Source organism: Carcharodon carcharias, chromosome 5, assembly GCF_017639515.1.
Source record: "Carcharodon carcharias isolate sCarCar2 chromosome 5, sCarCar2.pri, whole genome shotgun sequence".
Taxonomy (NCBI): domain Eukaryota; kingdom Metazoa; phylum Chordata; class Chondrichthyes; order Lamniformes; family Lamnidae; genus Carcharodon; species Carcharodon carcharias.
The window spans coordinates 125,950,310-125,975,562 of record NC_054471.1 but is presented as its reverse complement, the minus strand read 5'-3'; the positions used below and the strand labels follow the sequence as shown (position 1 = coordinate 125,975,562).

The 25,253-nt window shown below is 42.4% G+C and overlaps 1 protein-coding gene across 1 annotated transcript in view; it reads left to right on the top strand.

Moving 5' to 3' along the window:
* Nucleotides 1-412: 412 nt before the first annotated feature.
* The window catches only part of rnf217 (ring finger protein 217), a 130,023-nt gene continuing 105,182 nt past the window's right edge, over nucleotides 413-25,253 (top strand). Inside the window, exon 1 of the mRNA XM_041188334.1 lies at nucleotides 413-1,144. Within this exon, the coding sequence (XP_041044268.1) occupies nucleotides 536-1,144 (609 nt within the window). The 5' untranslated portion in view covers nucleotides 413-535. The remainder of the gene's footprint in view (nucleotides 1,145-25,253) is intronic.

Sequence of the window (25,253 nt, the reverse complement as noted above, 5' to 3'; positions counted from 1 at the left end):
GAAGCACGAGTCGGTCGTATGTCAAAACAGACACCTTCAGTGGATACCCGTTGTTGTATCAGTTCAACGAACACGAACACCACACCGTTTCTGCGAGAGATTTTGTAGCAGGTTTACCTGGATAATTACGGTAACTGAAAGATGCCTGTCTATCTAGGTAAATACAGTACGCACAGCTGAAACGAACCCGACTTTGTTGTGAAAGTATGAATCTGGGAAATAGGCTGCACGGTAACTTCAAAGGAGCTCCGGATTTTTGGATTTGTTTCTAAACCTACCTTTTGTAAATCGGTGTGGAATTGAAGCGTGGTCTCCGTGCTGAGAAAGGATGTAATTACAGGAAAGAGAAAGCCAACATTCCCGAGATGTTACATTTTAAAAAAAGCTGGACAGCACCCCCCCTACTCTCACCACCCAAAAAAATCACACACACACACACATGAAGTGTGAGTGGATGTTTTTAGTGGCGATTGTGGAAAAAAAAAAGTAGGACCCGGAAGCAGATGCAGGACTAGGTTTGTTTCGAGCTGTGCCTATGGGATTGAAGTCGGGAATGGAAGATGAAAGTGTCAGAGATGGGGAAGACATGCTTCCGTCCAGCGAGGATGAAGATGCGGCAGGGGACAGGCGGGCGATGGAACGTGGTCCGGATGGAACCGGAATGGAGAATGTTGCAGCCGCCCGGCAGGACAACGGGGAGCGTTCCACCCGCCTCGCGCCCGCTCCCGGGCTCCCGCCAGCCGCCGAACAGCCGCTCTCGGAGCGCTCCCAGCACGTTTACTGCACTGTGTACTGTGTGGAGAACGAGAATTACCAGAGCTCGGAGCTGGAAGGCGAGACGGGGGAACGGCTCCACGAGCCCTCTGACTCGGGCCGAGCCACACCGACTGCTCTCAGAGGGCACTCAGATCGGGATGTCACCCCGTCCCCGACACCGGCGAGTTTAGGACCTTCCACTGGGGAACCTTTTAATATCTCCCGGCAGATCGACATGAATTCGGTGGGAGCCCTTTATCCCGGAGAATATAAACATTTTATTATTTTGACCTGTCGAGTTTGCCTTGATGACAAATCCATCCGACCACTTCCATGTTGCAAGAAGGCTGTGTGCGAGGAGTGTTTGAAGAGATACCTTAGTAATCAGGTAATTCCCATCCGTCACACTTGCCAGAACAGTAACTTTAGGTGTTCCCTTTAGCACAGGCAATGCAAGAAACCATAACTCTACAGGGACTGAAACTAGAACCTTGATTGCTACATGAAGTTTTACAGGTCGCATTCATAATTCATGCAGGGTATCTTATGTTTTTCTTATTCACTATTAACAGAATTTAAAATCGATTGTTGACATTTGGGCGCACTTTTGATTTCTCATACGATCGGAATATTTTTGTTTGAACTTTTAAATAGTGAAAAATAAAACAGTGCTTCCCTTTTCATACGGCTGGGACGTTATGAAATGAATTCAGTGCATCTACATTCGACAACATTAGCTGACATTTTGCAACTAGTTAATATTTATCTAATTTAAACTGAATTGAAGGAAGTTTTCTGTGTACACACTCGATTACTGAGGTCTGCCAAAGATCAGTGCACTTGCTTTAAAAAGGCAGTGTAATCTTCGTGTTTTTTTACGTTGCAGACTAACTTCAAATAAAGTTAGGATTCATTTTTTAAACTTACCTGAATTGAGCGAGTTTGTTTCTTTCCGCAAACAAAGCTGAACTTGGGGCATACATTTGGAAAAGCAGTAGAAGCATAAAGAGGAAGTCGGACTTGTTTCAGATAAGGATGATTAAGATACGGAATACATTTGAGGTCAAATTAGTTATGCTATTTAGAGGGAATAAGATAAGTAGTTGAAGAAATATATTTCAAGGGTGTGGCTTTCACATAGACCAAATAGGTGCTGAAATTTCTGATTCTATGACTATCATAAACAAAACGTTTGCACATTATAAAAATGAATCCAGAATGAAATCGGTAACAATGTCTAGATTTCTTAAAATGCATGGTTCAGTATCCTAAGTGTAAAATAGTCTAGTTCTGCCTCTGTCAGTTATGCATTCCATCAATAACTCAGTTATGATGCCTGAAGATCCTGAAACTGGACCCCAGCCTGCGAGCTAATGGTGAAACATTAAACTTGTGAGCGAGGCAAGCAGTCTGTTTTATAATTTGAGTGATTTACTTTTGATCTGTATGCATGGTATCCTCTTTCACATTCATCTTTTTTGTTTTTCTTTTTAATCTGTGATTTTATTTGCTTTCCGAAACAATGCTTTCAAAGATAAAGGTCAGAAAACATAATCAACCCATTTAAACTAATGTAGTTTGCTGTTGTCCCCTGGAGATAAATGACCATGCATTTGTAGTTAATTGCATAACTGTCAAAAGAATGTTAATCATCTGAATGACTGGACACAAACCAGTTGGTTGCAGATCGTAGAGTGTTAGCTGCATTTGATCCATAGAGATGGGAATTATAACACTTCACAATACAAAACTTGATTTTCTATAAGACAGTTTTAAGTACTTTTATCATGGAATGGTTATAGTATAGTAGGTGGCTGTTCAGCCCATCATGTCTGTGCTGGCTCTCTGTGAGAGCAACTCAGCTAGTTCTGCTGCCATTTTCCTATAGACCTGCAAATGTTTTCTGTTTAAATTTCCTTTTGAAAACGATGATTGAATGTGCCTCCACTATACTCTCAGGCAGTGCATTCCAGATCCTGACCACTTGCTGTGTAAGGTTTTTTCTCATGTTACCTCTGGTTCTTCTGCCAATCACTTTTAAATCGGTGTTTTCCGGTTTGCAACCCTTCCACCAATGGAAAGTTATTCCCTATCTACCCTGTCCAGAGCTTTCATGATTTTGAATGCTTCTATCAAATCTCCTCTCAACCCTCTTTAAGGAGAACAACCTCAATTTCTCCTTCTATCTACATAACTGAAGTCCCTTATCTTCAGAGCCATTCTTGTAAATCTTTTCTGCACCTTGTTCAATGCCTTCACATCCTTCCTAAGAGTGTGGTGCCCAGAATGGACTCATTACTCCAGTTGAGGCCAAACCAGTATTTTATACAAGTTTATCATACCCTCCTTGCTTTTGTACGCTATGCCTACTTATAAAACTCAGGATCCCATATGGTTTATTAACCTGTTTCTCAACCTGCCCTTCCACCTTCAACAATTGATGCTCAATATTCCTGGGTCCCTCTGCTCCTGCAGCCTGTTTAAAGTTGTATGCTCTATTTTGTATTGCCTTCTTGTTCTTCCTTCTCACTCTTCCAAGTTGGAATTAAATTTAATGTCTGTGGCTGGGATATTCCAGCCCCGTCGTGGCAGTTCCCGCTGCAGGAGGGCTTTAAACTAAATGGGGGGTGGCGAGGCGGCGGGGGGAGGGTTCTGGAAAGGGGATACTTAGGCTAACAAAGCAAAAGGATATGGCAGCCTTGCAAGACAGCTATTTAGGTAATGATACCCAGAGTGTGACAGGAAGGGACAGAGTGTACAAACATTTTTTTTAAAAGCAGCAAATAGGGCCAAAGGGGAAAAATGGTAAAAAGGCAAAATTAATGGCCCTTTACTTAAATGCAGGTAGTATTCGGAACAAAATAAATGAATTAACGGCACAAATAGAGGTGAATGGGTATGATCTTACAGCCATTATGGAGACATGGTTATAAGGAGATCAAAGCTGCGAACTAAATATTCAGGGGTATGTGACTTTTCCAAAGGACGGGCAGGAAGAAAAGTGTAGTGGAGTAGCTTCGTTAGTACGAGATGAAATAAGTATGAGAGCAAGAACGGATCTTGGATTGGAAGATGTAGAATCCATATGCGTGGAGGTAAGAAATAACAAGGGGAAAAGGACACTGGTGGGAATAGTCTATAGGCCCCGAGACAGTAGCTATACTACTGTAGGACAGAGATAAGTCAGGAGATAAGGAGGGCATGTAAAAAAGGCAGTATATTAATCTTGGGTGACTTTAATCTTCACATAGATTGGGAAAATCAAATTGGCAGCAAGAATTGTTGCAAGAATTCATAGTGTATTCAGGACAGTTTCTTATGTTGTGAATCCAACCAGGGATCAGGCTCTTTTGGCTCTGGTAATGTGTAATGAGGCAGGTTTAATAAATGATCTCAGTAGGAAGCAGTGACCGTAACATGGTAGAATTTAGCATTCAGTTTGAGAGTGAGACACTTGGATCAGAAACAACAGTGCAAAATTAAATAAGGGTAATTACAAAGGAATGAGGGCAGTGTTGGCTGGAATGGACGGGGAAAGGAGTTTACCAGAAAAGACGGTTGATGAGCAATGGCAGATGTTTAAGAAAATAGTTCACGACTCTCAACAAAGATTTATCCCAGTGAGAAAGAAGGATTCAAGGAAGAAGATAAACCAACCATGGTTAACCAAGGAAGTTGAGGACAGTATCAAATTGAAAGAAAAAACATGCAACATGGCAAGGATTAGTGGTAAGCCAGAGGATTGGGAAAGTTTTAAAAACCAACAAAAGATAACCAAAAAAAAAATATAGAGGAAGAAAATAAACTTTGGGGGTAAACTAGCAAGTAATATAAAATGGACAGTAAGAGCTTCTTTAAATATATAAAAAGGAAGAGAGAGGCCGAAGTGAACATAGGCCCCTTGGAGAATGAGGCTGGGGAAATAATAATGGGGAACCAGGAAATGGCAGAGGAGTTGAATAAATACTTTGCTTCAGCCTTCACGGTAGAAGACACTAATAGCATTCCAAAAATACTAAATAATCAAGGGGCAAAAGGTGGGCAAGGAAACAAATAAAATAACTATCACTAGAGAAAAAGTACTAGGGAAACAAATGGGGCAAAAGGCGATAAGTCCCCTGGACTTGATGGGTTGCATCCAAGGATATTAAAGGAAGTAGCTGCGGAGATAGTGGATGCACTGGTAGTAATCTTCCAAGAGTCCTTAGATTCTGGAAAAGTCCCAGAGGATTGGAGAATGGCCATTGTAACACTCTTATACAAAAAGGAGGGAGACAAAAAAACAGGTAACTATAGGCCTGTTAGCTTTACATCTGTCATTGAGAAAATGTTGGAGTCTATTATAGAGGATGTAATAGCAGAGCATTTAGAAATACATAATCTAATCAAGCAGAATCAGCATGGCTTCATGAAGGGGAAATCATGCCTAACAAATTTATTAGAATTCTTTGAGGAGATAACAAAGCAGAATAGATAAAGGGTCAAAGTAATATATTTGGATTTCCAAAAGGCATTCGATAAGGTACTGCACATAAGGCTACTTAATAAGGTAAGAGCCCATGGTGTTGGGGGTAATATATTAGCATAGATAGAGGATTGGCTAACTAACAGAAGACAGAGTTGGGATAAGGGAAATTTTCGGGATGGCAACCTGTAACTAGTGGAGTGCCACAGGGATCAGTGCTGAGGCCTCAATTATTTAGAATATATATTAATGACTTAGATGAGGGAAGTGAATGTGCTATCGCCAAGTTTGCAGAAGAGACAAAAACAGGTGGGAAGGGAAAGTGATGAGGATGACACGAGGGTCTACAGAGAGATATGGAGAGGTTAAGTGAGTGGGCAAAAAATTGGCAGATGGAATATAATGTGGGAAAATGTGGGGTTATGCACTTTGGCAGGAAGAATAGAGGAACTGAATATTATTTAAATGGAGAAAGGCTGCAGCACAGAGGGATTTGGGAGTCCTTGTGAATGAATCCCAAAAAGTTAACATACGAGTTCAACAGGTAATAGGGAAGGCAAAAGGGATGTTGGCCTTTATTTCAAAGGGAATGGAGTATAAAAATGGTGAAGTCTTGCTAAAGCTGGACAAGGCAGTAGTTAGACCACACGTAGAATACAGTGAACAATTTTGGTTCTGCTTATCTAAGGAAAAATATACTGCCATTGGATGCAGTCCAGAGAAGGTTCACTAGGTTGATCCTGGGTATGGAGGGATTTTCTTATGAGGAGAGGTTGAGTAGGTTGGGCCTGTACACATTGGAGTTTAGAAGAATGAGAGGCTACCTTATTGAAACATATAAGATTCTTAGGGGGCTTAACAGAGTAGATGCTGAGAGGTTGTTTCCCCTTGTGGGAGAGACTAGGACCAGAGGGCATAGAGTAAGGAGATGCCTGTTTAAAACAGACATGAGGAGAAATTTCTTCTCTGAAGGTAGTCAATCTGTGGAATTCCTTACCTCAGAGGGCTGTAGAGGCTGGATTGTTAAGTATATTCAAGGCTGACATAGACAGAGATGCTTAATCAGTAAGGGATTCAAGGACTATGGGGAAAAGGCAGGAAAGTGGAGTTAAGGATTACTAGATCAGCCATGATCTCATTGAATGGTGGAGCAGACTTGGTGGGCCGAATGGCCTACTTCTGCTCCTACATCTTATGGCCTTATGGAGATTCGGCGGCCCAGCCAAAAGTCCATTGACTTTGTCTCTCGGCGTCAAAAGTGTGTCATCATTAGCTACATTACATTTTGAAAATGATAGGGGAACCTATGATTTTCTTTGTTTTTATCCTGTCAATCTAATTATTCAAATAATGTTCTACATTGTTTTGCCAATAATATGATGCCAAATACTGCAATTTGTTTTTCCTTCAGCATTATTAATTGTAAAATTGAGATTGATCCAGCACCAAATGTTAGATAGATAACACAGATAAGTCTCATTCACTGTTTGTGACTGTGTAATGTGCTGAACCTGAACTAATTCAATAGCTCGTGGTATTCGGGTAAGAAATAATTGGTCATTAAGGCTCTACTATTAACATCAAGCAAGGGAACCAAACCTGGTTCAATGAAGAATGTAGAAGACCTTGCCAAGAACAGCACCAGGCTTACCTAAAAATGAGATTCCAACCTAAGGACGATACAACACAAGACTACATGTATGCTAGACAGTGGAAGCAGCAGATAGGGTTAAGCAATCTCATAACCAAAGGATCAGATCAAAGCTCTGTAGTCTTGCCACATTCAGTTGTCAATGGTGGTGGACAAATAAACAACAAACTGGAGGAGGAAACTCTACAATTATCACCATCCTCAATGATGGGGAGCCTAGCACGTCAGTGCAAAAGACGAGGCTGAAGCATTTGCAAACATCTTCATCTTTCATTCATGACTCCTCCGATGCTTGCAAAAGGACACGGATTGCTTCAGTAAGACCTGAACAATATTCAGGCTCTGGCTGATAAGTGCCAAATGACCTTCATGCCACACAAATGCCAGGCATGAGCCTCTCCAATAAAAGAGAATCTAACCATCTTCCCTTGACAATCAATGGCATTACCATTTGTAACTTGTATGGAGCAAGATCTTGACAATGTTTAATCTTGGATTGATAAGTGGCAAATAACATTTGCATATACCAGTGCCAGGCAATGGCCATCTCTAACTGAAGAGAATCTAACTACCTCCCATTGAATGGCATTACCATTGCTGACTCCCCTGCCATCAACATTCTGGAGATTACCATTGACCAGTACTGAACTGGACCAGCCATATAGAAACATAGAAAATAGGAGCAGGATTAGGCCTTTTGGCTCTTTGAGCCTGCTCCACCATTCATTATGATCATGGCTGATCATTCAACTCAATAGCCTGCTCCCGCTTTCTCCCCATATCCTTTGACCCCTTTCGCCCCAAGAGCTATATCTGACTCCTTCTTGAAAACATACAATGTTTCGGCCTCAACTACTTTCTGTGGTAGCGAATTCCACAGGCTCACCACTCTCTGGGTGAAGAAATTTCTCCTCATCTCAGTTCTAAATGGTCTTCCCCATATCCTTAGACTGTGACCCCTGGTTCTGGACTCCCCCACCATCGGGATCATCCTTCCTGCATCTACCCTGTCTAGTCCTGTTAAAATTTTATAGATTTCTATGAGATCCCCCTCATTCTTCCGAACTCCAGTGAATACAATCCTAACCGACTCAATCTCTCCTCATATGTCAGTGCTGCCAACCCAGGAATCAGTCTGGTAAACCTTTGCTGCACTCCCTCTATAGCAAGAACATCCTTCCTCAGATAAGGAGACCAAAACTGCACACAATATTCCAGGTGTGGTCTCACCAAGGCCCTGTACAATTGCAGCAAGACATCCCTGCTCCTGTACTCAAATCCTCTGGCTATGAAGGCCAACAAACCATTTGCCTTCTTTACCGCCTGCTGCACCTGCATGCTTATCTTCAGCGACTGGTGTATGAGGACACCCAGGTCTAGTTGCACATTCCCCTCTCTTAATTTACAGCCATTCAGATAATAATCTGAGTTCCTGTTTTTGCTACCAAAGTGGATAACCTCACATTTCTCCACATTATACTGCATCTGCCATGCATTTGCCCACTCACTCAGCTTGTCCAAATCACACTGAAGCATCTCTGCATCCTCCTCACAGCTCACCCTCCCACCCAGCTTTGTGTCATCTGCAAATTTGGAAATATTACATTTAGTTTCCTCATCTAATCATTTAATATATGTTGTGAAGAGCTGGGGTCCCAGCACCGATCCCTGCGGTACCCCACTAGTCACTGCCTGCCGTTTGGAAAAAGATTCATTTATTCCTACTCTTTGTTTCCTGTCTGCCAACCAGTTTTCTATCCATCTCAATACACTACCCCCAAGTGGCTACAAGAGCAGGTCAGCGACTGGGAATTCTGCACTCGCCTCCTGAGCTCCCATAGCCTGCTCACTCATCTACAATGAATAAGTCAGGAGTGTGATGGAATACTCTTCATTTTTATGGATGAGTGAAGCTCCAACAACATCCCCTAAAGCTTGACTCCAGGATAAAGCAGCTGGCTTGATCAGCACCCCAATCACCACCTTAAACCTCAACCACCATTGTACAGTGGCAGCAATGTGTACCACCTGCAAGATACCCTGCAGCAACTTGATAAGGCTTCTTTGACAACACTTTCCAAACTTGCAACCTCTTTCACCTAGAATGACAAGGGCAATAGATGATTGGGAACATCATAATCTGCAATACCTCTCCAAGAGACACACCATCCTGACTTGGAACTATATCAGTGTTCCTTCATTGTAGCTGGGTCAAAATACTCGAACTCCCTGCCTAACAGCACTATGGGTATACCTACATCACATGGACTGCAATGGTTTAAGAAGATGGCTCACGAGGGCAATTAGGGATGGGCAATAAATGCTGGCCTAGCTTGTGAGCCCCCCCACCAAATATAATTCCTGTGAACGAATTAATTTAAAGTATGGACTGCAGCAGTTCAGGAAATTAGCTCACCACCCCTTTCTCAAAGGCAGTTAGAGATGGGTAACAGACGTTGGCCTTGTCAGTGATGCTCACATCCCTTAAAACTACCCCACAGATTTAAAATTAATAACATTTTGAGGAGGATCGTGTAGCTATGAAACATGCAAAATTCTGGTTGTTGTCCAGTCAGTGTTGTTTGGAGAAGTCAGTAAATGTAAATATTTATCAGATAGGCCGGATAGTGCATTGAGTTAGCCCATGTCCATGTACTCTGGAATTGGTTAGTGTCCTCTGTCTTCTGGCTATAAGAATCCCTGTCTAAGTGAATTTAAAAAGACCTAATCCAGTTTCTAGTACATATGGACTTGACAACACAAAACTGCACCTAAACTAGGAATCATAGTCAAAAGTTGGAGGCATTCTTCTGGGTTTGGAGTTGAGGCATTTTTGTAAGAGTTTTATTCTGGCACCTATGCCATTAACTGATAAAGGAATAATGAAAGTGTTGAAACTAATGGCCAGAAATGGAAGTAACATATTTTGTCCTTTTAATCCAAAACTGGGACACTATACTTATCAGGAAAGACTGAGTAGGCTGGGATTCCATTCTCTGGAAAAGAGAATGTTGAGGGGTAACCTAATAGAGTTCTTTATAATTATGAAAGGGTTTGATAAAGTAGACATAGAGATGATGTTTCCACTCATGAGGGAATCAAAGAGAAGGTTTATACATATATTGCATTTGGAACTGGCAGTTGCCTGTCCCCAAGTTTGGGCTTATAGCACCATTCCTGTCCCTTGGGGATCAGTCTTAGTGCCATAGCTGTCCCTTGGAGATCAGTCTCATAGTGCCATACCTGTCCCTTGAGGATCAGTCTCATAGTGCTTTACCAGGCCCATGGAGGTCAGTGCAAGGAGGGTGGGGGGCAGTGTGGGGGAAGAGAGATGGGACACTGTCAATGGTCAGGAGGATGTTTTGGATTCAGGACCCCTTATCTGTCCCCTGGAGAAGAGTGGGACACAGTGTCAGTGGATGGGATGATGTTGGTGAGAGTCACTTCCTCTGCTCTTCGGCTACTCTTCTCTTTGCGATTAATGGCTCAGTTTGCCTCTGGGCCCCATTCCTGTCAAAGACAAATAAATTAGAGTTGAAGGAGCAGGAATCATTTGAGAAGAATTAGTTTGGGGTGGAAAGGGTATGTGGACAGAGGCCAGGGTTGGGTAGGATAGGGCAGGGAGTTGATGGTGGGGAAGGAGGCGTGTTGGAAGGGAGTTGTGGTGTGAGGGCACAGGGTCCTGGAAGGAGGTCTGTGGGGGAGGGGCTTTGGGGGTGTTCCAGGGAGGGATCCTGGAAGTACAAGGAATGGCTCTGGGATGTGAGGGGAGGTGGGGGGGGGGGTGGTGTGGATTCAGGGAGGAGTCCAGAAGGGCCAGTTATGGGGATTCTGCATTAGGATGCAGGGAATGGTCCAGGGTGATGGGGGAGGATTATGGAGGGTTCAGGTGGGGCCGGGGTTTCGGGGAAGTGGGGTCAGAGGGGGTGGGTCCAGATTAGGGGGAACCAGGGTAGGGTCCAAGAGAGTGGTCTGACGGTGCCCTGGACAAATTATTACAGGAACGCTTCAAACTGCCACCAGCACCTTGGTGATGAAGTACAATTCTCCAGGGATTACAGGAGTTAAGGCCATCGATGGCAGCATTGTACCACACTGACTGTCAGCTGATTTTGGACTGTGCCTCACGCGCTCACATCCCTCATCTGGAGACTTGAGGCCAATTCAATTGGTACAAGGGGAGAGCTGGCTGTGGCCGGTTAGGATGAGGGGGAGAGCTGGCTGTGGCTGGTCAGTATGAGGGGGAATGCTGGCTGTGGTCGAATGGGTAAATAGATGAAAAGATCTAGCAGTAAATAAATGGTGGGAAAGAATGGTGCAACAATAAGAAACAATTCAAAATGTTCAACAAAAATGTGTTCCATCAGCAAGAAAGATCCATCTGTGTATTATTGAGTAAGTTAAGGATAGTATGAGATTAAAAGAAGAGGTTTACAATGTTGCAAAGAACAGCAGCAAATCTGAGGATTGGGGTATTTTAGAAACCAGCAGCAGGCCACGAAAAGGCTGATAAAAAGGGAAAAAAATAGAGTATGAGAGTAAGCTACCCAGAAATATAAAAACAGATCATAAGAGTTTTTACAAGTATATAAAAAGGAAGATGTAGCTAAAGTAAGTTTTGGTTCGTTAGAATCAGAGACGGGAGAAATTATCATGGGGAATGAGGTAATGATGGAGGAATTGAACAAATATTTTGTGTCTGCCTTCACAGTAGAAGACACAAGTTACAAACCAGAAATATACAATAATCTAGGGGCTAAAGAATAAGGAAATTAGAGAAATTAATAGCAGCAGAGATAAAGTATTAGAGAAACTTAAGGGACTAAAATCTGACAAATGCCCTGGACCTGATGGCCTACACCCTAGGATTCTAAAAGAGATAGCTGTAGAAATAGTGGATGTGCTAGCTATGATTTTCCCAAATCCCTTAGATTCAGGAGGGGTCCTAGCAGTTTGGAAGTTAGCAAATGTAACACTGAAGTTCAAGAAAGGAGAGAGAGGTAAAACAGGGAAAGACAGGCTGGTAGCTTAACATCAATCATCAGGAAAGTGCTGGAATCTATTATTAAGGAAGCCTTAACAACAGACTTAGAAAAGGATCATATGATCAAAGTCCACAAAATTTAGGAAAGGGAAATTTTTTGAGGATGTAATTGATGGGGTAGATAAAGGGGAACAAGGAGATGCTTGAGATACTTGGATAGATACTCGGTAGATGTTTGAATTTCCAAAGGCTTTGAAGAAGTTTTGATACAATCAATCACAGCAGGTTAGTACACAAGGGCTCATGCAGTTGGAGATAGTATATTAGCATGGATAGAGGGACAGAAAGCAAAGAGTATATTAGCATGGATAGAGGGACAGGAAGTAAAGAGTAGGGATAACTGGGGCATTTTCAATTTGGCAGGTTGTGACTCGTAGAGTGCAGGCAAGTATCATTGTTGGGGCCTCAGCTTTTTACAATCGATATTAATGACGAACAAAGAGACAGAGAGTCATGTATCTTAAGTTTGCTGGTGTTACAAAGCTAGGTGGAGATGTAAGCTGTGAGGAGGGCAGAGACTTTTTACAGAAAGGTTAAGTGAATGGAGAACAAGATGGCAGATGGTGTTCAATGTCAGGGAGCATTGGGTTATTCACCTCACTTCACATTCACTGGAATTTAATCCTGAAAAGTGTGAGGTGATGCATTTTGGGAGGACTGACAAGGCAAGGGAGTGCACAATGAATGGTAGGACCCTAGGAAGTACAGAGGATCAGAGGGACCTTGGTGTGCATGTCCATAGATCCTTGAAGGCAGCAGGACGGGTAGATAAGGTGGTTAAGAAGCATATGGGTACTTGCCTTTAAGCCGAGGCGTAGAATACAAGAGCCGAGATGTTATGATGGAACTGTATAAAGTGTTAAGTGGCCACATCTGGAGTACTGTGTGCAGTTCTGTTCACCACACTGTGGGAAGGATGTGATTGCATTGGAGAGGGTGCAGAGGAGATTAACCAGGATGTTGCCTGGGCTGGACCATTTCAGCTATGAAAAGAGACTAGATAGCCTGCGGTTGTTTTCCTCAGAGCAGAGAAGGTTATGGGGTGACCTGATTGAAGTATGCAAAACTATGAGGGGCATTGATAGGGTAGTTAGGAAGAAACTTTTCCCCTTAGTTGCGGGGGCCGGGGAGGGAGGAGGGGTAGTGTGGGGGGGGGCGGTGGGGCGGGGGGGGCGCTGGGGGGGTCAATAATCGGGGGCATAGATTTAAGCAGGTCTGGTGGTGTCTGTGGCGGAAGGAGCAGGGTTGACATTTTGGGTCTGCCTGACCCTCCTTCAGAGCTGAAGGCTGGGGTGGGGGTATTGGGGGTGGGGTGGGGGGTGTCGTGCAGACTCAGGGCATTGGTGTTGTTTCTTTCTCCACAGATGCTGTCAGACCTGCTGAGTTTTTACAGCATTTTCTATTTTTCTTTCAGACCTTCAGCATCTGCAGTGTTTTGCTTTTATCCTGACAGATTTAAATTAACAAGCAGGAGGTTTAGAGAGGATTTGAGGGAAAAGATTTTCACCCAGATGGTGGTGGCGGGGAAATATCTGGAACTCACTGCCTGAAAGGGTGGTAGAGGTGGAAACCCGCAACCTTTAAGAAGTATTTAGATGAACACTTGAAATGCCATAGCATTTTCCAGCACCTGGCTACGGGCCAGGTGCTGGAAAATGAGATTAGAGTAGATAGGAGCTTGATGGCCGGCGCAGACACGATGGGCCGAAGGGGCCTCTTTCCAGGTTGTAAAACTCTGACTATATTCCAATAAGGAATTCAGGAGAAACATCTTGACCCAAAATGTGGAAAGAATATGGTGTGTAACTCTTTCGAGTACAAACACGTTTTCCATTTGTTCCTATTCAGATGAAGTTACATTGTTTCATAGTTTGCCATTGTGAGATTTGAACTCTTGATCTTGGGGTTACAAGCCCAGTACCATAACCACTTGGCTATTTAGGCTTGCCATTGAGGTTGAGACTAGTAGTATTGATACATTTACATTTGATAGATTTTGTTTCTGAAATCAACATGCATCGCAAAAGCTGCAGCTGCTAAAGTCAAAGCTGAGTAAGGAGAGTGTGGAACAACAGCAACCTGTCCGAGAACACCAGACTGCGTATCTACCAATCCTGTGTCCTCAGAGCACACCTCTAGTAGTAGATCTGAACAACAGAAGAAAAGGCTGAACAGTTTCCAGCCTTGCTGTCTCAGACGTATCTTTGGCATCTTTTGGCAGGACAAAGTCAGAAATCCGAAGGTCTTAGAAGTGTGCTAATTCTGTCAGCTTACGTACACTCATTACTAAGCCAATGATGTCTGCATTGGCTCAAACACATCCATCAGATGGATGGCAGCTGTATAACCAAAAATCTTCTGTACGGCAAATTAATCACTGAGTCATGACCCCCTGGTGCCCATTCCTCCATTGCAAGGACACCGACCGAGGTATGAAGATAGCGGACACTGACAATTTGGAGACAGTCACTGAGAGCTATGATTGCTGGAGGCTGACTGTTTGGAAAGGCATTGGAAGAGACAAGTGTCATGTTGATGATTTTTCTGTGTGTGTATATGCGTGTGGACTTGTGTATTAGATCCTATATGGTACTTGGATAAGATACTGTAAGGTACACTCTGTGGGGTCACTTGACCTGGGGGGGGTGTTGAAAGTCAGATAGCATATGTTAGGGAGTGGGCCAGCTTATCAAATTAAATTATGTTGTTCTTGCAGTTAAATCTGTGACTTTGAGTGTTGTTCATTCAGCCTAAGATATGACAGCAAGCAGAAACAGATAGTTCAGCTGGCCAAGAAGAGGGCCCAGAGTAAAAGAGGCCGGCAAATCATGCACCTTCTCAACCCACTCTCCTCCTCGGCAGCAAATGCGGCAGAGGCTGCCATGCTATGGTGGGGCTCCCAAGCCACAGCAGGTGATGCTTTACTCAGTTGATCACCATAGTTTACGCCATCATTTCACGAGATGAAAGACTGCCACATTTAAGGGGAAGCTAGAAAAGCACAGGAGGGCAACTAAAGCAGTAGAAAGATATGCTGATAGATTTGAATGAAATAGAGGAGAAAGAGGTTTTTATGGAGAATTAATATAAGCACAGATCACAGGCCACATGGCCTATTTCTGTGCTATAAATTCTACATAATTCACCTTTAATCTGTTAAATTATGTAATCAGTGCACAGAAGAATTGTATCAGTGGTAAAATGCAGTTAAATAACATAGTTGTACAGCTTCTAAGTGAATAATAATTGTTTTTATACAATTTTTTCCCCAAAGCCACTAAATTGGCAACTTATTTGTAACAAGAGGCTGCAATTTATTTGTCACTGAAGGCAATGGCCAGAATTTTACGCCGTTTGAGTGGGTGCACGTCCGACCCGACAGAGCATGAAATCACGTGAGAAGACGTCAGGCATGTGTTCCAACATCCTCGTGCACTTGCGCGGTATTTCGCTTGGCGGCACAAGCTGCAGTCGGAAGTGCACCTGCAGGCAAGTAAGCCCATTCAGGAGTCAATTAAAAGCGATTTTACCTGGCCCGTCCACTTTTACGGTTGGCGGATAGGCCAATTGGCCTGGTGGATCCAGGGCAGGATGAAATGTCCGGGTGAAATATAATTTAAAAAAGGATGTCTGGTGATGAGGTTTTTTGAGTTCTGCTGTAAGATGCTTGAGTGTGTTGCACAGGTACAGCTTGCTGCATTTTTTTTTACTTCTCATTTAATTTGTACAGGTCTGCAGTTCCCTGAGGCAGCTCCATAGCAACTGTCTGCCTTCAGGGAGCTTGTTAGAAGCGCCCATCTACATCCACACTTGTTAAGGCGCCAGCCCCCTCTGACAGCACTGAGCCTCTCTTAGTGCGCGTTTCACACTGGCTGCCCATTAATTGGCCAGCCATTGTGAAATTGCGTTTGGGGGCTGATCACGGCCGGAAGTACATTTCATGTTTGCTTCTGGGACTGCCGACTGCGTGTGCCTAACAAGCGCAAGATTCAGGTCAATGATCTGAAACTGACATTCAAGCTGCCTGTACACTTCTTTAAAAGAAGACTCTGGAATTTGATGAGAATGAATTATTACTTATGTGAAGTTAATGATTAAAGTGTCCAAGTTAGAAATTATTGGTTATTCTTTTCTCTTCCCTAATGTAAATGGGGGAAAAAAATTGTGAACTTAAAATGGGGAAAGCTGCCTGATAATAATCCTGACTTTTTCTGCCTCTATTTGATTTGTCTTTGGGTCGAGGAGGGGCTGAATATATAATTTAGCTTCCAGAAAACTGACTTGCGGCTCTGGTAGTTGTATATGACCTCAAAATCTCACAATGGGACATCGGCGAATAAGATATTAACTGATGTGCTGTTCCAAAATTCTCAACTGCATTTAGAAAGTCTGCAAAACAAAAACAGAAACAGAAATACCTGGAAAAACTCAGCAGGTCTGGCAGCATCGACGGAGGAGAGCACAGTTGAAGTTTCGAGTCCTCATGACCCTTCAACAAACCTCCAGTTTGCGTTGAGCTTGGAGGTGTGGCTATGGGTATCTGCATGGGCCCCAGCTATCCCTGTCTCTTTATGCGGTATGTGGAACATTCCTTGTTCCAGTCCTACTCCGGCCCCTTTCCACAACTCTTTCTCCGGTACATCGACGATTACTTCGGTGCTGCTCCGTGCTCTCGTCGGGATCTGGAAAAATTTATTAACTTTGCTTCCAATCTCCACCCCTCCATCATTTTCACATGGTCCATCTATGACACTTCCCTTCCCTTCCTTGACCTCTCTGTCTCAATTTCTGGTGATAGACTGTCCACCAATATCCGTTACAAGCCTACCGACTCCCACAGCTACCTCGACTACAGCTCCTCACACCCTGCTTCCTGTAAGGACTCCATCCTATTTTCTCAGTTCCTTCATCTCTGTTGCATCTGTTCTGATGATGCCACTTTCTAAAACAGTTCCTCTGACATGTCCTCCTTCCGTAACCGAGGTTTTCCACCCATGGTGGTTGACAGGGTCCTCAACCATGTCCGGCCCATCTCCTGCGCTTCTGCCCTCACGCCTTCTCCTCCCCCCCAGAAACATGGTAGGGTCTCCCTTGTCCTCACTTATCACCACACCAGCCTCCGCATTCAAAGGATCATCCTCCGCCATTTCCGCCAACCCCAGCATAATGCCACCACCAAACACATCTTCCCTTCACCCCCCTGGTGGCATTCCGTAGGGATTGTTCCCTCCGTGACACCCTCCATCACCCCCCTACTCCTCAAACCCCTTCCACCGCACCTTCCCATGCAACCACAGAAGATGCAACACCTGCCCCTTCACTTCCTCCTCCTCACCATCCAAGGGCCCAAACACTCCTTTCAAGTGAAGCAGCATTTCACTTGCACTTCCCTCAACTTAGTCTACTGCATTCGTTGCTCCCAATGCGGTTTCCTCTACATTGGAGAGACCAAACGTAGACTGGGTGACCGCTTTGCAGAACACCTTCGGTATGTCCACAAGCATTATCCAGACCTCCCTGTCTCTTGCCATTTCAACACTCCACCCTGCTCTCATGCCCACATGTCTGTCCTTGGCTTGCTGCGTTGTTCCAGTGAAGCCCAACGCAAACTGGAGGAACAGCACCTCACCTTCCGATTAGGCACTTTACAGCCTTCCGCACTGAATATTGAATTCAACAATTTTAGATCTTGAACTCTCTCCTCCATCCCCACCCCCTTTCTGTTTCTTCTTCCTCCTTTTTGTTTTTTCCAATAATTTATATAGATTTTTCTTTTCCCACCTATTTCCATTATTTTTAAACGTATTTCCACCCATTGTTTATCTCTACCTTTTAGCCCTTTTAGTATTCCCACAGCCCCACTAGAGCTATCTGTACCTTGTCTGTCTTGCTTTCTACTCTTAATTAGCACATTCCTTTAGATAATATCACCACCTTCAACACCTCTTTGTCTTTTTGTCTGTGACATCTTTTGGTTATCTCCACCTATTACTGGCTGCTTGTCCCAACAACACCACCACACACCACCCCCCCCCCCCCCCCCCCCCCCCACACCCCACCCCTTAAACCACCTTATATTTCACCCCTTTCCTATTTTTACTTAGTTCTGTTGAAGGGTCATGAGGACTTGAAATGTCAACTGTGCTCTTCTCCACCGATGCTGCCAGACCTGCTGAGTTTTTCCAGGTATTACTGTTTCTTTTTTTGTTTTGGATTTCCAGCATCCACAGTTTTTTGCTTTTATCTATATATTTAGAAAGTCTGTTGCAGCAGGGCTTTTTTATTTTTCACAAGATTGAAGCTTTGACACAGCCTCATTGACATAGCAGAATTCCAGAATGTGCAACTTTTAACCTTTAGCCCAGTGACATTTAATTTAAAATTCAGTAGCAAATAACCTCAGAAGCTACTAACTTGACATCAGTACTCTTTTTACATTGGCAATCAGGTGGCGCCAGGTGGTACTGCCTCATTCATATCGTTCTCCAGTTAGTTCAGAAAACGGTGTAAAGACAAGCCAAGCAATTGCAGACTAGTCAGTTTAACCTCTATGGTGGGAAAGCTTTTAGAAATGATAATGTGGAACGAAATTAATAGTCACTGGGACAAGTACAGATTAATTATGGAAAGCCAGCATGTATTTGTAAAGTGCAAATCGTGCTTAATTAATTTGCTTGAGTTTTTTAATGAGGTAATAGAGAGGGTTGATGGGGCTAATGATCTTGATGTGATGTAAATGGACTTCCAAAATACATTTGTTAAAGTGCTACTCAACAGACTAGTGATCAAAGTTAGAGCTCGTGGAATAAAAGGGACTGTAGCGACATGTATATGAACTTGGCTGAGTGACAGGAAACAGTGTAGTGGTGAATGTCCAGTTCTGATGAAAAGTCCTATTGGACTCAACATTATCCTGTTTCTTGCTGCGCAGATGCTGCCAGACCCACTTGAGTTCTTCCAGCATTTTTTTTATTTGTAGTGGTTTTTCAGACTGGAGGAAGGTAATAGTAGAGTTCCCCAGGGGTCGTTGTTACGACCCTGCGCTATATGACCTAGACCTTGGGATACAGGGCACAATTTCAAAAGCTTCCGGATGATTTGAAACTTGAAATTATTGTGAACAGTGAGGAGCTAGAATGGGGCACTAGATGCAGATGAAGTTGAATGCAGAAAAATGTGAAGTGTTTCATTTTGGTAGGAGAAACGCGGAAGAGACAATGTAAAATAAAAGGTACAATTGTAAAGGCAGTTCAGAAGCAAAGAGGGAGCTGGGTGTATATGTGCATAAGTCATTGAGGGTGGTAGGGCAGGTTGAAAGAGTGGTTAATAAAGCATACAGCATCCTGGCTTTATCAATAGAAGCATTAAGCACAAAAACAAGGAAGTTACATTAAATCTGTATGGAACACTGGTTCTGGCTCAGCTGGAGTATTGTGTCCAGTTTTGGGCAACACACTTGAGGAAAGCAATAGAGAGGGTGAAGAAAAGCTTCATGAGAATGGTTCCAGGGTTGAGGAACTTCAGTTGGGATTGTTTTCTGTGGAGAAGATATGGTTGACAGGATATTTGATAGAGATCTTCAAAACAATGAGGGATTTGGACAGAGTAGATAGGGGGAAACTGTTCCCATTGGTGAAGGATTGAAAACCAGAGGGCACAGATTTAAGGTAATTGGCAAAAGAAGCAATGTTGACATGAAGAAAGACTTTTTCATGCTGCAAGTGGTTAGGACCTGGAATGCACTGCCTGAGAGTGCGGTGGAGGCAGGGTCAATTGAGGCTTTCCAAGGTAATTGGATTATTATCTCAAAAGGAATAATTTGCAGGGCTGTGGAGAAAAGACAAAGGGCTAATACAAACACAATGGGCCAAGTGTACTCTTCTGTGCTGTAACTATTCTATGATTCTAGACAAAACAGACATTGCACATACTGAAATATTGAAATAGTATTTTGGCTCTTGATTTCTGGTGATATTTCTAATGTTAGAAAAAAAATTGAGGGAATCATCAGCTTTTTTTAAACATGAGAAGTGTAGAGGCAGTCCAGCTGAATACCTGGACCTTTATAATCTGTAATCTTAGTGTTTTTTGAAAAAATGGATGCAGTTATATGTGACAGGTATGAAGCTGAATTGGTGTGCCACTGCATGATCCAGGTGGTTTCACACCTAATAAAAAATGATTGATCAAAACTGGATTAGCAATAGTTGCATTCCATATTTTGTGTCCATGCAATGCAACAACAGCATCATGTGCGTGTTTAGACACCTTCTGAAAACAAAAATGTGTTGTTATGCCTGCTGACACTCATTCTGAATAGTCAGTGAACCTACTGATGGATGACCAGCAAGGAGATGGGACACCTTCAGGAGAGGAGAAATTGGTGAAAAATGGAGACAACAACCTGGGGAAGTTATAAAACAAAGTAAATCCTTCAGAGAGAAAACAACGAATGAGGAGATATTACTGAATTATAGAACTGAAAGGAAACAAAGAGAACACATTGGAAAGTGCTGTACTGAACACAAGTATTGATCAAGAATATGTAGGATAGTAATTGGCTGATAAAGCATGATATATTTCTGACCAGCAGAGCAAGATCATTAAATTTGATTTGTTGTGAATTCTGCTCAGAAATAAACTTGATGCTAAATCCTTTTCAGCTTCTCATTGTTTAGAATTTTCCACCACCACCTCCCCCTGCCCCACCCCTGGCACGTATATGCTTCTACTAGAGCTTTGTGATAATGTGAAGTTGTCCATTTTGGCAGGAAAAAATAAAAAAGAAGCATATTATCTAAATGTTGGCAGATTGCAGAGCTCTGAAATGCAGAGGGATATAGGTGTCCTTGTGCATAATTCACAAAAGTTTAGTATGTAGGTACAATAAGTAATTAGGAAAGCTAATTGAATGTTATTGTTTATTGTGAGGGGAATTGAATACAAAAGCAGGGCGGTTATGCTTCAGTTATACAGGGTATTTGTGAGATCACATCTGGAGTATTGTGTACAGTATTGATTCCTTATTTTAGGCAGGATGTAAATACATTGGAAGCAATTCAGAGAAGGTTTACTGGACTAATACCAGGAATGGGTGGGTTGTCTTAAGAGGAAAAGTTGAACAGGCGAGGCTTTTATCTGTTGGAGTTTAGAAGAATAAGAGGTAACTTGATTGAAACATATAAGATCCTGAGGGGTCGTGGCAAGGTAGATGTGGAGAGAATGTTTCCTCTTGTGGGAGAATCTAGAACTAGGGGTCACTATTTAACAGTAAGGGGTCATCCATTTAAAACAGAAATGAGGAGTAATTTCTTTGAGGGTTATAAGTCTTTGGACTCTTTTCCTCAAAAGGCTGTGGAAACAGAGTCTTTGAATATTTTTAAGGCAGAGGTAGATTCTTAATAAGCAAGACGGTGAACGGTTATCGGGGGTGGGTGGGAATGTGGAGTTGAGGTTACAATCAGATCAGCCAAGATCTTATTGAATGGCGGAACAGGCTCGCAGGGCCAAGTGGCCGACTTGTCCTAATTCGTATGTTCTCTGTTTGAAGGAGTATGATCCCAGACTGTCCAGCATCTATATGAATTGAAGTCCGACATCCCTGGTACCAGTGTAGTAAAGCCTTAGCATCCTTCCTGAAGTGTGGTGCCCAGAATTGAACACCCTACACCAATAGGGCCCTCACCAGTGTTTCATAGAAGTTGAACATAACTTCTTTGCTTTTATACTCAAGCTATTAATAAAGCCAAGGACTCTTTTTTTAAACAGTCTTCTAAACTTGTCCTACCAACTTCAAAGACTTCTTTACATACCTCCCGGGTGTCTCTCGCTTCTTGCACCCTCGTTAAAATGATACTGTTTATTATATTGCCTCTCCTTGTGCTTCCTACCAAAATGAATTACTTCACAATTCTGTGCATTAAATGCATCTGCCATGTGTCTGCTCACTTCACCGGTTGATTTATGTTTTCCTGAAGTCTTTTAATTTCTTACTCACTGTTTACTACATTTCCACCTTTTGTGTCATCTGCAGACTTTGAAATTATGCCCTGTAAACCCAAGTCAGGATCATTAATATATACCAGCCCCTAGGGGACACCACTGTGTATTCCTTCCAGACCAAGAAACAACCATTCAACACTACCTTGCTTTCTGTCCCTTAGCCAAGTTCATATCCGTTACCAGTTCCCCTCTAATCCTATGGACATCAATTTTGCTTTCAAATCTATTTTGTGGTATTTTATCAAATGTCTTTGAAAGTCCATATAAACAATTGTATAATCAATTGTACTCCATTTATCCCTGCTCTTCCTTTATCAAAGAACACAATCAAGTTAGGTAAACATGATTTACCTTTAACAAATCACTGATGGTTGTCATTTATTAACCTGCATTTTTTGAAGTGAGAATTATTATCACAATTGTAATCCCATGTGGTTATTTGTGCCTGCAACTCACCAACTTTATTTACTGCGCTTCGTTCTTTTATGCACATGCAGTCCAAACCTGTCATAGTCTGCCCTGCATTTGCACCCCCCCCCCGCCCGACCCCCAATCTGATTGTATTCATGAACTGCTCTTTATTTTGATGTTCATCTCTCTGCCTGCCGTTCACCTTGTTTCTCCTCTCTAATGCTTCGGAATGATGTCAACCAGCTGCCAAATTAGTTTAAACCCTCTCTACACCACAACCTCTCTGGGAGAGCATTAGTGCCAGCATGGTGTAACTCATCCATCTGTAAGATCTCTCCTGCCCCAGAACTGGTTCCAATGCCCCAGGGGGCCTCCTTCTGGCACCATTTATTCACGTATTTTCATGTCTTAGTGAATATAGAGCAGTAAAATAACACGTGTCGCTTGGGGGTAGTCCAGAGATTACTGCTTTTGCTGTCTTTCTCTTTTAACTTGCTCCCTAGCTCCTGAAACTTTGTATGATATCAACCTTTTTCCATCATTTGATAGCAACATGGGCCATGACATATGGCTCTTCCCTCCCATTCCACCCCGACCCTGCAGAATAGTCTGCATCCATTTCTGGCACAAGGGACACAACACATCATTGAGACTCATGTCAGCAGTTGCAAAAGTAACACTCTGTCACACTGACTACTGAATCCCCAAATGATCACTGCATCTTTACATTTTGCTATGCGATCCTTTGCCCCATGTTGCCATGGATTTGCTCTGGACTGCATTCTTTCATGCTGCCTTCTCTCACTGACATTCAGGATGAGTCCCACGTGGCACTGTCTTCTTCTCCCTCCACTGTCAGTTGACCACAAAAGCATTTTCCTGCATGTAATTCAATATTTTAATAAACTTTGCTTAAATAATCAGATGTCCAAGCTGCCACTTCAGAGCTTTGCTAATTATTCAAATCCTTAAAGTTCATTGGTTGAGGAGATAGACCATTGGTCTCATTATTCACTAAGGAACCAAAGGCTCTGTTGAGCTCGCCTTGCCGCACGCTTATCGATTTGAACTTCCAGCAATTTGTAGTTTAAAAATTATTAGAGCTGAAGGGTGAGGGAAAATAATCTGTCCTTGGCACACGCCCTGAGACGATCTGCTCCAGCAGATTCTGGACTATTGATTTTTTTTTGTCTATTGAGGCCTTTTGTCTTTAAAATTCAGCTGGGAAACAATGTTTGATCCGCTAACATTTCACAGCAACTGTTAATGAGACATAACTATTGTTGGTATTTTCAAATGTACATGATCCTTCACCGAGCACAATTTGTACAAAAAAGTATTTTGGGATGCTGAAAGCTTTGATAAAAAGGTTACAAAATAGATGACTTACAAAGAGGTTTAATTGCAAATTACTTTTTGATATTCTGTAGAAGTAATTGGTGCATCAAAGCGTTAGAGTATATCTTGTATCCACGTGGTGAATTTCTGAATTTTTCTGGTATGTGGCTACAGCCTAGCTCCTTTGTACCAGTGGATTGAAAGTTACTTGAGTTCTACTACACACTGTCAAGAAGCTATTTACAAAACATGACCAAAGGTCTATGAACAGATCATCTAACCACCTTTGCCAGTGCAATGTGTGTGGTGAGGCATGAGGGAGTAAGGAATAGAATGTTATATTGATGAGAGTAGATGAAGGAGGCAGCTCATGTAGAGCATAAACACCAACATGGATCAGCTGTGCAGAATGGCTGTGCTGTAAAATCTTTGTTATTGCATTTAATACATGAGTGAAATATGTTTTTTGACATTAGCGTTATTGATAGCGGCAGTTCAACATAGTTGAACCCTATTATATTATTGTTATTTATTAAACCTATTATATTACTATGGGAAGTCAACATCATGTCATGCAAGTGGATGATTAAATTGGAACTCAAGCATTTACCAATCCTGAGATTTGCTTAGGTCAAGATTGGATTGAGGTGGATCTCATTGTAACTCTGGTCAGATGGGCATTGTCTACTTGAAAGCTGGTTAATGCAACTGGCTGGATCTCTTTGGCCTACCATGTGCATAAATATTTTTGGGCAATCAATATCACACTGAATTAATAATGCTTAATGTGCTACAACATTGAAATTAGTACAGGATAGTAGTTGCCTGATAAGTCAGTTGAATCGAATACTACTTGTTTCTGCAAACCGATTTCTGCATTGCAGGGGATGTTATTGTCCTTGAGAAATAAAGATGATCCCACATTTCAGGAATTTGAATCCTGAGGAAAGATTTGGGAAGTTGAGCTTGTTTTCTTTGGAAAAATGAAAACTTCTTATAATTTTAATTAGATTACATCAGTGTTATGAAGGGAATTACCAAAACTGATCCATGTAAATAGTTTACAATAGAGGGAAGTCAGGTAACGTGTTCACCTGTAGGGTAGTAGCTTAGGGAATAAGTTATCAGGAAAGACCCTTAAACAGGCTCAAGAGAAGATTTGATTTATTTCTGGAGAAAAGGATGTTAATATGATGAGTAGGTTAGGTTGATCTGTATGGAAAAGGAGTGATTGTTGGGCTTGATAATCTTTACCTGTTACTAAAAGGGTTGTGTGTTTTTATTGTGTTCAAAACGGCCAGATGGCATTTTATCTCTGACACAATACCACTTGAAACACATAGTACTACATAACTTCAGATTCACATTGTAGTTTAATTTTAACCAGTGCAAATTCAGTATTTTTAATTTTAAATTTGAAGTCTGCAAGAAACCTAGTAATCTGTTGTGCCACTTGAAGTCCTTTCTCTTTTTTTAAACTAAAAGTTGATTTCTGCCCCATATCCTCACCACCACCACAGAAATTTCATCATTAGTCCACGGCAGATGAACAGAGCTCTTCATGTATATCTAAAGTACATGAGTGT